Source organism: Aphelocoma coerulescens, chromosome 1, assembly GCF_041296385.1.
Source record: "Aphelocoma coerulescens isolate FSJ_1873_10779 chromosome 1, UR_Acoe_1.0, whole genome shotgun sequence".
NCBI classification, from domain to species: Eukaryota; Metazoa; Chordata; class Aves; order Passeriformes; family Corvidae; genus Aphelocoma; species Aphelocoma coerulescens.
In genome coordinates this window covers 96,901,029-96,913,251 of record NC_091013.1, presented here as the reverse complement: position 1 = coordinate 96,913,251, position 12,223 = coordinate 96,901,029, and the positions used below count along the sequence as shown (strand labels likewise).

Genomic DNA, 12,223 nt, shown 5'->3' with positions numbered 1-12,223 from the left:
ACAGGAGCAGTAGCAAAGGAAAAAAAAAGATACAAACCATTAAATGTCATGGAACAACCTTGGGACAGCAGCTTTCATATTTCTGGAAAAAATCCTCCTCCTAAATCATGGTAGGTTGCTGAGAACAGACTTGAATCTATTGTAAGAAAAAGAAATGCAGAATACCCTGCAAGCATCTTTCCATTATTTCATCCCAAACATCAAGCTGGTTTGCTTTTCAGCACTAGAAGCACATCTTCTGGCCAGGCATGGAAAACACAGAGCACAGTATGGATGAAATGGAAACAGCACCAGCAGTCAACCCTTTACAAGGCAGGCAGGGCTTGGGACAGAAACATGCTGCCGAAAAGGAGGAATTCTGGAGGTGGTGCTTGCTGCCAGGCAGCCAGGGATCAAGAGGCTCTGCCAGGCTGCCAAGAACTCGAGTGTGTGAAGTTATTGAAGACATTTTTTGATGAGAGAAGGAAGAGGATACTTCCCAGAAGAAAAGATATAAGTTCCAAATTTTGGCCAATCTCTGCTATGTTTGGGTAACTGTGTTGGGTCTTTCTCATCATTTCAAATTGTTGTCTTTCAGACTGCACTCTTGCCCAGCTGACTTGTACTGTGGTGTGACTTTGGTGCATCTCAAAACCATTTGCCACTTTCCAAACAGCTGCATTGGTTGTCAAGATCCACCTTTCACATGCACACAGGAGGTGAAGTCTTGCATTCTTCTCTTGGCTTAGATTCAGTGAAAAACAGAACAAGCCAAACAAATCTTTAAGCAAAGCTCTGTCTGTATATGAGCAGAAGAAACACCTCTCTGATTGGCTTGAAGGAACATTCGTAAATAAAGTATAAAATCATACCAGTACCTACAGGGGGTACTGTTCTCAACAATTATTACAGAGCTCTGATTTTCTGTTGTCTCTTTCTTTCTCTCTGCAGTGGCAGCCCCATGGCCCTCTTCACCAGAGCCAGCAGCCATCCTAATACAACAGAGCCCATTCCCTGTGGGACAAACAGCACCACAGAGCCTGACCTGCCCCACTCACATGCCTACTACGCCCTCTGCTACTGCATCTTGATTCTGGCCATCATCTTTGGGAACGTGCTGGTCTGCTTGGCTGTGCTGAGGGAACGCACCTTGCAAACCACAACCAACTACCTCGTGGTGAGCCTGGCAGTGGCAGATTTGCTGGTGGCTACTTTGGTGATGCCATGGATGGTGTACCTGGAGGTGAGTGCCTTTTAGGGATGATAAGCAGAATTTTACCACACCACTGCATGCATGGTCATGTTCCTAAAGAAGGCAGTAGCAACGTTTAGACTGATCTGTGTGGGACAGCCCTGAAGCTGTCCTGCAGGATGTGGTACTGCTTGGGTGTGTTACATAGAAAGATTGAAAAAAAAAAAAGAATAAGTGTGTGTGTGTGGGAAGCCAACCCAACAAGACAGAATTAGACTCTTCAATTTGATTGCAGCTAAAAAATATTAGTGAAAGTCAAGTTTTATTTCAGATTGGAATAGTCTATCAGCTCAAGTGCATTCCAATCCTTAATGAAATCACATTATGCTTTGCTTTAGAAAATACTTGGCATTCACTCTTGCTGCGGACAGAGTGGGACTGAGGCACATCTGTGGAGCAGCCTCTGCCCCATTCAGTGCCTTGGTCATGATTTGTGAGCACAACAGTAGGTCCATTTCCTAGTTGTGTTTGTAGACCCATTCAAGACTAATTTCTGTCTGTGGAGCTTAGATAATCAAAGCAGCTGATGGAAGAGTCATCCAAACAACAGGGAAAAGAACTCGTACAGATCCCAAACTACCAATCCTGGCACTGCATGGTTTTTCCTATAGAACTGGGCTGTAGGACTCCAGCAAGAGTAAGATTTAAAAAACAGTCCAAAAAGCCCCAAAGTTTTTTCAATATTTGCTGCTGTTTATGGATCAGTGATGCTACCAATGAAGCAGAAATGGCATCATGCTTCAATACACTATAAGCCTGGAAATTGCCAAAAAATCATTCAGTTCCCAAAACCATGTGGAATACCTATTCATCTACTGAAGGTCTGCCAAACCAGACTTTGGAGAACTGGCCCTTATTTATGGAGAGGCTAAAGGTGGATGAATGCCTCAGATTTAAATGTCGCTTGTGAAGTTTGTGCTTTCCACTCCGTTTTTAGAGTCATCTGTGGCCATGAAATGTGTTATTCTATCAATCATGCAGACCAGAACTATCTCTTTCTGAGATATATTTTGAGATGGCTGTGACAGAGCAGCAATAAAAACATTTTATAGCCTCAAAATCCTCATCTCCACCTGAGGAGGTTTCTGGCACAGAAGCGCTATTCAGCAGTGTCTAGCAGTCCCCTGGGGGCCAGCGTGTAGGTCTGATACACCAATACTGCTGCCCCTCTTCTTTACTGATCTCTGGTGCTGTGGCTGCTTGAAGCTCACCAAGGTTTCCAAGACAGTGGCATCAGGGTATCCTGCCCACTGGAGTTCAATGGCATTAAACACCATCATGCCTTGTAGTCATTGCATAAATGGAGGAGGACATGTGGCAAGATGGCTGGGAACACCCTCCTCAGTCTTCTTACAACATCCAGTTCTACCTCCAAAGGAGAAGAAAGCTTCAGGAGAAGGTTGTTACTGAGATCTAATCTGCTGAGACTGTGTGGGAGTCACACTGTCTCCTCATCTGTGTCTCTCACACAGGAGCAGTGAGACCTAAGCTGCTCTGTGAGCTCCAGGAGCTCTACTGGATTGGTGTCAGAGGGAGGACAGAGCTGAGTTACTGCAGCTCAGCAGCCCTGACCACGAGTGCTCTCTGTACTCCCAGCGTGCAAACCCATGAGCAGCCAGCTCACAGCTGCAGGAGCCAACAGCACCCCCAAGCAGCAGCTCTCAAACACAAAACCCTTCAGTGAGCCTGCTTAGATGCACCACTACTTTCATGCCTGGCATTGCCTGATGCAACTTGGTTTCCTACTTTCCCATCCATGTGCTCCTCAATGTGGCATCACCCTTCATATCTGAATTGTGGAGATTCTGTTGTTTATTTCAAGAATTCAGGAGAGTGGTGGGTATGCATAAGTTTAAAAAAAAATAATCATTGTGCATTCATAAACTGGAAATCTTCCTATGGAGTTTGGAATTTAAAAATAATAGTACCACAATTTTGTAGATAAAGCAGACTGGTCATCAAGGAAGATTAGATGAGAACCTGACCTGAATAGTCTATAGGGTTCTTTAGCATTGTGTTTGATAGAGCCAGGATTTCATCCTGGACATTATTCCCACTTCTGCTGCACAGTCACTGAGTGGTAATAAAAGATTGTATCAGCTCATCTCTCTGTGGTTTGCTCTCATCAGCTGTAAGGGAATAATATTTGACCATCCACCTCACCCAGGCAGATGTAAGGATTCAATCAATTAATACCTGGCATGTCCTTTGAGATTCCTGGACAAAAAGCACCAGAGGGATAAAGAAGAGGTACCCTGCCAGCACATGAAAACCAGAAATGCAGACTAGCAGGTTCTAGCTGCTGTAGCAAAGATGATTAGAACAGAGCAATAAAAGGAAGAGCAGAAATAGAATTTTTTAAATTGTGAACAAAGCATATAATAAAATGGCTCTTCTTCACTGTTAAATTCTGGGTTCGTTTACCCCACAGGTAAATATTAACTACTTCAACAGAGCTACTCCCCATTTTAGAAGTGGCAGGTGGAAGTGAGGATGGGTTTTAAGCCCAAATATTTTGATCTGTCAAGCATCCTCTTACACAAGCTACAGTCTAGTATGCAGGTGGTGTGATCTGAATGCATCATCCTGAGAGGGCTCACTTCTAAGCTGTCCCCACCAGCACCTTCTTCAGTTTTAATGGTTCACATTCTTGAGCTCAGCATTTGAATGTGCTCAGGACCTTGGAAACTCCCTCAGTTAAGTGCTTGTTCATCTGCTGGGTTAGCAGCAGCTGGCTTTCACGCAAACACCTGCCACTGGATGGTGAAATATTCTGCAGACTCCACAGCTCATGCAGAAACTGCATTGCTTTTTGCCTCAAACTGCAGAAACATCCCTTACTGGGTCCCACTGCAAAGGCTTCCAGTATTTTTTTTTTTTTTAATATATTTTGAGGTGGTCAAGCAGATCTCAAAATCTGAAACTCAAGTAAAACCACTGTAATGTTTCTCTGGAGCTGAACCTACCTATTAAGGTCCCTAATCTCAGATGGACAGCCTTCAGTTTGCACATCTTGTAGCTCACCTAACTGTGCAGAAAAGCTCAATGGTTTTGGTTTGACTTTTTTTTCCCCTTTACCTACTTTTTTATAAGAAAACAAAGGATCAGCACCAGTATCAAGAGAACTGAAGAGGAAAGCACAGTTCCCTTCTGCATTCTGCAAGCCAATTCCCATTTCCCCGCTCTGCATTCATTCAAGGTCAGAGGGTCTAATGGAAGACTGCCTCATTCAATACCTGATTTCTGAAATGTAGCAGCTGGGTCCAGCAGAGAACACCCTAAAGACACAGCTCATCTCAGCAAGTTTCTGTGCCCATGTGTGGGAATGCTGCCACTATTAAAGCCATTTAGATTTCTCAGGATTATTTCTTGAACAACTCTCACTGAGTGAATTCTGTATTTATACAGGTGCTTCTCTCTGCAGGCAGCTGCATCCTTCCTATGCACCAACACTTGCTGCAGGGCTGACCCACTGCCTGAGAAGCCAAACTTAACTTGTGGCACCCTCTCCAGCCATCTGGGATGGGTATTTTTGAATAGGTCCTGAAAACCTCCAAGGATGGATCCTGCACAGACTTAGCAAGCAACTGGCTCCACTATCTCATTGTCCTTGTGGTCAGAAAAGTAACCTTCTTAACCAGTTTGCACCTTTCTTCCAGCTCATTCCTGTTGCCTCTTGTCCTCCCAACCACACACTGCTGTGAAAAACCCAGCTCCATCTTCTTAGCAACTTGCCTCCAACTTACTCAATAACCTCCCATGAGGCACTAGAGAGCTGTCAGTCTCACACCCCTCAAAGCCATCTCTTTTCCAGATTGAACAAGTCCTATTCCCTTAGCTGGTCCTCAGAGCTGCTCCAGCCCCTATGGATTGTTTTGGTGGCTCTTGACTGGATTCTCTTCTGTTTATCAATATTTTTCCTCTCCTGATGCTTCAAAGCCAGATGCAGTATTCCAGATGTTGTCTAAATGTAAGCAGAGAGACCAGGAATCAGCAGCAGTTTCTGATAGCTTCCCAGGATTCAGCTGAAACAGCAGGATCTATGGGGCTGAAGGCTTAAATCCAGGCTCTCTTCCAGGCGTGGACTTTCCCCCCTTTTTCTCTCCTACTCCCCCATTCAGCACAGCACTGGGTTTGTTTGCAGTTGAACAAGGAGGCAGCCTGCCCTCCATCTCCTACAAGGAGTGGGCACTGAGGCAGACCACCTCTCTCACAGTCAGGCTGTCATCCCAGCCCCAAGGAGAGCAGGGCCACACAGTGTTTGGAGCATGGTTGTCAATCAGAAAGGTCATTGTCAAGAACTTGCTGGCTGGTCCAAAACCACTTTTCTCCATTGCTAAGACTGGCTACAGCTGAGCTTTCACAACCACACACTTCAGATTAAAAACTCAAAGCAACCAGAACAGCTTGATAGCAACCCAAGCCCCTTTATCTGAATGGCCTGTGAGTTCTCACTCAGATCTAATAATCAAAATCTGTAACTGAGATAAGAATTCAAATAAGGTTTTTGAGAGGCCTCAGTCTCAGATCTCAGTTTCATACATAAATGCAAAAAATTTGCAGCATTTTTCCAGCTCACTGCTTGCAAGAGCACTTTGGCAGCTAGGCTGAGAAAGACTTTCAGCCCTTAGATTTTCTCAGATAATCATTAATCAAAGGATAAGTACAGTGATATCAAATTTAAATCAATTTATCATGCTAGGCCTTGAGAGAAGGGATAGCTGCTGTGTCTTCTCCCTGCCTCCCTCTGCAAGAGCAAATAAAGGATTGAAATTGAAGTGAGGCTCCTTCTCCATGACCTACTGCCGTGTTATCTTGAACACAACACAGGTGCCTCAGTTTCCCTCTGCCCATCACTGTGGACACGAACTCCTCCAGCTGCTGAGATACTTAGGGGAGAGAACCCCTTACACATAACTTGTCAGGACTTGGTGCAGAACAAGGCTGACAGTTCTGTGTTGCTGCTGCAGGTGACCGGAGGGGTCTGGACGTTCAGCCGGATCTGCTGCGATATCTTTGTCACCATGGATGTAATGATGTGCACAGCCAGCATTCTAAACCTCTGTGCCATCAGCATTGACAGGTGAGGCACAACAGCATCCAGGGGGGTAGTCTGGACATGGGGGTCAGCCCTGTACCCCAGTGGGGCAGGGACAAAGAAGTGGGGTGAGCACAGACAGCATCAGTGTCTTCAGGACAACAAACCCCTGCAGGTCTGTCCCTGCCACTGCTGCTGTTAATGTGGCTCTGCTCACACTGTGCTACAAGAGGTCTGCACTGGAGTGGGGGAGATACAAGCAATAAAACATGCCCCAGCCACATCCTTGAGCTTTTTGAAGGCAGGAACCACAACTGGTCATCCAACTCCCACTGAGTCTCGAAGAGGGTTTCTCCTGGAGATCTCACTTGTGAAGCTTTAATAAACAAAATCCTGCTGTATACACAGGGAGAGATTAAGTTTATTGCTGTATAATCTTGAGCTTTGCTCTGGTTTTCTGCTTTTTAAAACTGAGCCTATTTTAAGCACTGCTGAGGGCTGGGAGCCAAACCCCTGGCACATGTGGTGCTACTGGGACCAAGGAGTGGGAGAAGGGAAAACTACTGCATGCTGTACCTTTGTAATGTGTAGTTCAAGGATAATAATGCAAGGCAGCTCTCAGTGCTGGGTAGGTCTGGTGTTCCTCAAAGGGAATCTGTATCCCCATTTCAGTTTGGCTCTGTCTGCAAGGAGCAGCCCCCAGACTCTCCTAAAGATGAGACTCCTGTGCCTTCCAAATCCTAGCCCTGCTGAGCTGCATCTCCTGGGGTACTCTAGCAGCTGAAGGTCCTTGGCACCTGGCCCTGGGCAATCCTCTGCCTGTCAGGCTAACACCAGACCAGGCAGCTAAGACAAAGAGTTTGGTAGTTTGTGGTTGCTCCAGAGAGTGCTCTTTCCCAGCAGTGGCCATATAACTTTAGGGGCTTGAAGGTTAGGGGTTTCCTGGGGTTTCTAGATCTATCTGGTAGCCCAAACCTTGTAGCTTCACATGCTGTGAGTTCTGCTGAGCATTTCTCTGCACTGCTGCCAACTAACTCTGATTTCGTCTGTTCCTCCCCCTGATGCCCCACTTACCATTTCTACAAATTGCTGATCCCATCATCTGATCTTCTCTACTTTCCTCTTCTATTTCTTCACCACATTCACCATCATGTTCCCGATGTTGCTTTCATTTCTCCTTTTAAAAACTTGGTCCTTTCCCTCCCTCCACTCCTCCATCTCCTCTTCCCGGAGCTGGTTTGGTCTGCAGATACACCGCAGTGGTGAAACCAGTTCAGTACCAGTACAGCACTGGGCAGAGCTCCTGCAGGAGGGTCTCTCTCATGATTGTGATAGTCTGGATGCTGGCGTTCGCAGTGTCATGCCCTCTCCTCTTTGGCTTCAATACTACAGGTAGGTGGTATCCCAAACAATAGCACGCAGGAGGGGTTGGCAGTGGAGCTGCCCTGTGTATGGCCAGGTCATTTAACATGGGTCCTGCAGATTTGCCAAGTTACAGGAAATTTTAAGGAACTGGAAAGCACACTATGAAGGCAGAGAAAAATCCCCACGTGCACTTGTCTATAAACTTGCCATTTGCTCAGGCAGACACTGACTACTGCTCTAAAGGGCAAACCTGCCTGCTCTACTGCCAAATCAATGCCCATCAAGGTGTCCAGGTCTTCAGATTCCCATCAAACAATCACTTTGAGCACAAAGAGCAAAATGTGCAGCACATACAATACACTCACACACCAGACTCAATGGTGTCTTGCTGATATCAACAGGTTCAGAAGCACAGTTTTGACTCTGATACAGAACACATTTCTAAACAGCAAGGATTGCATATCAGCATTGCTTGTTAGAAACCTCCTTCCCATCCAACTGGCTGTCTGCTGCCTTAACTAATCCCTTGAGGAGGGCAAAAAAAAAAAATTTAGCCTCCACCTTGGAAGCAGGTTGGTCTTTTTCCTTTCCCTCAGCTAGGGCAGCACAGTCTCCCTGGAGGCAGAGGAGCAAGGGAGCCTTCCTCCCCACTGAGTCACAGGCAGAAGCTTCTGCTCCCCATCCATCCTCTCCGCAGGGCTTGAGGCAGGAAGGGGATGGGGGGGGGGGAAATTCTGCTGCCCCCTACTGCCTGGTTCAGACAGATAGGGGAGAATGCACACTGCATCTGGACAGCTCAGAGGCTGTCAAAGGAATAGGAGAAAGTATGAAGGAGACAGGATCCTCTGAGAAAGAATAGGAATAGACATGAAAGAAGAGAACAGAGCTGTTGACCAGAAAAGCAGGCAGATGCATGCTGCCTAATGCTAGATGGCCCTGTGCTGGGTTCAATTTAAGCATCAGTCAGGTAGGTGGGTAAGCCAGAGCATAATCTGCATTCCTTAGACTGCCTTTGTCCCCAGCCACCTTTTGTCCTGCTTTGCCTACACACCAGAGTGTCCTTGACTAAACCAAAGCAGCTCAGCCGCTCCTCTCTCTCTCTCTTCTCCTCCCCAGGGGATCCCAGTGTCTGTTCCATATCCAACCCTAGTTTCATCATCTACTCCTCTTTGGTGTCCTTCTACCTCCCCTTCATGGTGACCCTGCTGCTCTATGTCCGGATTTACCTCGTGCTCAGACAGAGGCAAAAGAAGCGAACCCTCACCCAGCAGGGCAGCCAGAGCGCCAGCACCAAACCGTGTTATGCACACCAAGTAAGAGCCATGTGAACACAGTAGGAGCTGTCAAAAAGGACAGGGAATGCATAATCTCTTCTCCTCAAAGGGCCAAGCACAGAACAGAAAGCATAAGGAGGGATAGGACATGTTTTCATCCCATGCTCATACACGATGATATTTGAGATGTAAAAGGTCCAGTTAAATCCTTTTCAGACCTCGAGAGAGAGGATATTCCCTGTGTATCTCTGCCCTCTAGAAGTGGCAACTAGAAAAGAGCATAGCCTACTTCAAAATTTCTTCAGAGCAGGGTTTTCTCAGCTATGCATAAGTCTGGGTAATTTCTTCATTGATTGATTTTAATGTCTTCATTTATTGATTTTTGCTCAATGAAGCTTCATTCTCAGGGCTTCACAGGGCTTTAACCTCTGTTATTAAAATAAAAAACCATCTTCATCTGTCAGACTTAAGAGGTCAAAATACTCATGGTGCATGCAACATTTGTTCCACTGACCTTTCTAGATGAAATATCTGCAACCATGGGAACAAACACAACAGTTTGAAAGGAGTTACCTGGTCATGCATATCCCCTCCTTTTACCCATTTTTGCACAGTGAAGCTACATTAAAAGGGTGGGGATGCTGAGAGGAGCAGGGCCAACACAAAAATACAGATGATAGGTTAGCAGAACAGGTATTTCTGTTCTTGCTGTTCTCATGCTTCTCCTTGGTGGGATGGAGGCAGAGAGTTGTCAAGTGCTGGTTCACCCCCGGGTGAGTCCAGAGGACATGGTGCAATTTAAGAGGCAAGTGAGGCTGAGGATAACTCCTGCAACTTCCCTCATCATCCTCTGACCCAATGAGCAGTTTGCATGGTTTCCAGTTCCTGTGTGGCATCCTCTTTTGCAGGAGCACATGGAGAGAAAAGCTTTGCCGAGCAGATGCCAAGGCACGTTCTCCCCCTGTCTCTCACTCAAATGCACAGGCCAGGAGATGTCTACAAAAAGGAGGTTGCTGACTGTCTTCAGCCTGCAGCGGTACCGAAGCTTCTGCCATGAGCCATCCCTCACCAAGGCACCAGGGCCTGCACCAAGCAGCAGGTGGGAAGAGAGGAGAAGGAGCACGAAGGCCGCAGTGGAGGTACGGAGGCTCAGCAATGGCAGAACCATCAGCAGCCTGAGGCTGGCACAGCAGCAGCCCCGACTGATCCAGCTGCGCGAGAGGAAGGCTACACAGATGCTGGCAATCGTCCTGGGTGAGTGAGAGCCATTCTGCCTGTGGGGTGCAGGGGGTGATGGTTTGGGACTTCCAGGAGCACAGAATCTCCTAATCTAATATTGAGATTTTTAAAAATGCATGCTAGGCCCTGGCTTCAGCTGGTACTGCTTCACAAACTCAGGAGAGACAGTGGTGGGACATTTAGGGATCTAGAATAATGCTCCCAAATGCTGAGAGCCACGTACGCTAGTGTTTTATTTACTATGTTTTGTTACCCTTGTTTAAAATCAGTGGCCAACAAGCCCTACTAGAGGAAGCAACAGCCAACACCTTTGCTTTTCCTTTGTTTTACTATTACAAGGCTGGAACAACCCTAAGTTTCTTTAACTGCAGGAGCTCTTAGATCCAATTACAGAAGGGGAAGCTGAGGGCAAGGAGCTGCAGAGGAACCAGTTCATACAACTGGGTAGAGAAGCCAGGTGACTGGTGTCCCTGTCACCTGCCGTGGTCACCAGATGCACTGCTTCCCCCCATTAACTCAGTAGTAGCAGGGAAATAAAGCAGCCCTCATCCTAATTGATTAAAGCAGCTGAGGCAGTGGGTTTTCCCTCAAAGTTGTGGCCACTTGCTTTTGTCTGTCATCAAACCACTTCTGAAGCCTTATCCATCCATTCACAAAGCTGGTCACAAGGAGCCTGAGCTTTTGCCAAATCCCTCTGTGTCAGGAATAAACATGGCCTTCAGTGTTTGTGAAATACGGAAACATCATGAAAATAGTGAGGGGGTGGAGGGAGAGGGCCCCAGTGCAGGCCCCTTTCCAAATAGTTCTGCTCGAAACTCAAGGGATTATTTTCTGCCTCTCTCTAAACTCAGGGGCATTCATAGTCTGCTGGCTGCCCTTCTTCTTGATCCATATCCTCAATGCCCACTGCCCATCCTGCCATGTGCCTCCAGGGCTTTACAGCGCCAGCACCTGGCTCGGATACGTCAACAGTGCCCTCAACCCCATCATCTACACAACCTTCAACACTGACTTCCGCAAAGCCTTCCTCAAGATCCTCTGCTGCTGACTGCCACAGAGGGCTGCACGCGTCTGCAGCAGCTGCCTGGGCTGGCACAAGGCAGTGGGGAGTGCCGTGCTGCCCTCGGCCACGAGCAGCGATGGTCAGCCAGACGTGGTCATTGCCGACAGCCAGGTACCCCCTGCACACGAGTGAAGAGCAGGAACACGCCCCACCTGCATGGCTGCCTTCCCACACCGAGCCTCAGTGCTCCTGCCTGAGACAGTACAAGTGCTTCCCACTTCCGGGGAAGGAGGGAGGGAGGGGAAAAAAAGAGACGAACCAGTGAGTCCCTCAGTGCTGGGCACAGCTCCGGGTGTGCAGCAGATCAGCCACCACAGTGCATTGCTCCTGGGAGCTGCCAGGCTCGCGGGGCATACGGGACCCAAACGCAGATGGCATCTCTCATATCTGCTGCCTCCATGCTGGAAATGCGTTTGCCCTCCCACTGCTGGAACCTCAGCCTGCAGAAGGCACCCAGCTCATGCACAGCAGTCCTAGCAAGAGGACAGAACACGACCTCTTTGATAAGGATCCTGATCTCTTCAGTCAGGAGCCAAGAGAAAAAATTGGACAAGGAAACTCAGGAACAGAGCACTGATAGAGAAATAACAACTCTCCTGTTGTTTCCATCAAAAGGTTTGCCTCGTAAGGCTGGGTCAGTCTAAGTGCTTGAGAAAATCGCCCTAGTTGCAAATGAAATCTTCCCTTGTGCTGCCAGCTTGTATTTTACTGCTCCTTGCAAGATAGAGAGGTGGCTGCCCTCCCTCTGGTAGGTCAGTTCACGTGAGAAGTGGAGCACTACCCCAGGGTCCCCTCTCCTCCTGACCCAAGGACCAGTGATAGATTGGCTGCTAACTACCACACACCCCAGTGATCTACTGTGGCCACTGAGAGAACAAGGCCCATGATAGCTCCCAGATTTTCAAACCTGTTTTTTCAGCTGGTTGCATGCACCCTGTCTCAAAACCTGTTCACAGTCTCTTTGGAACCAGTTTCACCCTTGCTCCTCTCCTGACAGAAGCACTGCTAGGTTT

General features: G+C 47.5%; 1 protein-coding gene across 1 annotated transcript; it reads left to right on the top strand.

The window, feature by feature from the left end:
- The first annotated feature begins 935 nt into the window (after positions 1-935).
- DRD3 (dopamine receptor D3) lies at positions 936-11,682 on the top strand. The gene is made up of 6 exons (XM_069020354.1): positions 936-1,222; positions 6,202-6,314; positions 7,519-7,661; positions 8,751-8,947; positions 9,817-10,162; positions 10,999-11,682. Exons 1-6 carry the CDS (start codon positions 941-943, stop codon positions 11,193-11,195), a joined length of 1,278 nt encoding a protein of 425 aa, XP_068876455.1. The 5' UTR covers positions 936-940; the 3' UTR covers positions 11,196-11,682.
- Positions 11,683-12,223: the final 541 nt, after the last annotated feature.

Coding starts and splice junctions, on each gene's coding strand:
- DRD3 (XM_069020354.1), top strand. CDS start 941: ATGGCCCTCTTCACCAGAGCCAGCAGCCATCCTAATACAACAGAGCCC. Junction 6,315..7,518: donor TGTGCCATCAGCATTGACAG/GTGAGGCACAAC, acceptor TTTGGTCTGCAG/ATACACCGCAGTGGTGAAAC. Junction 10,163..10,998: donor GATGCTGGCAATCGTCCTGG/GTGAGTGAGAGC, acceptor CTCTAAACTCAG/GGGCATTCATAGTCTGCTGG.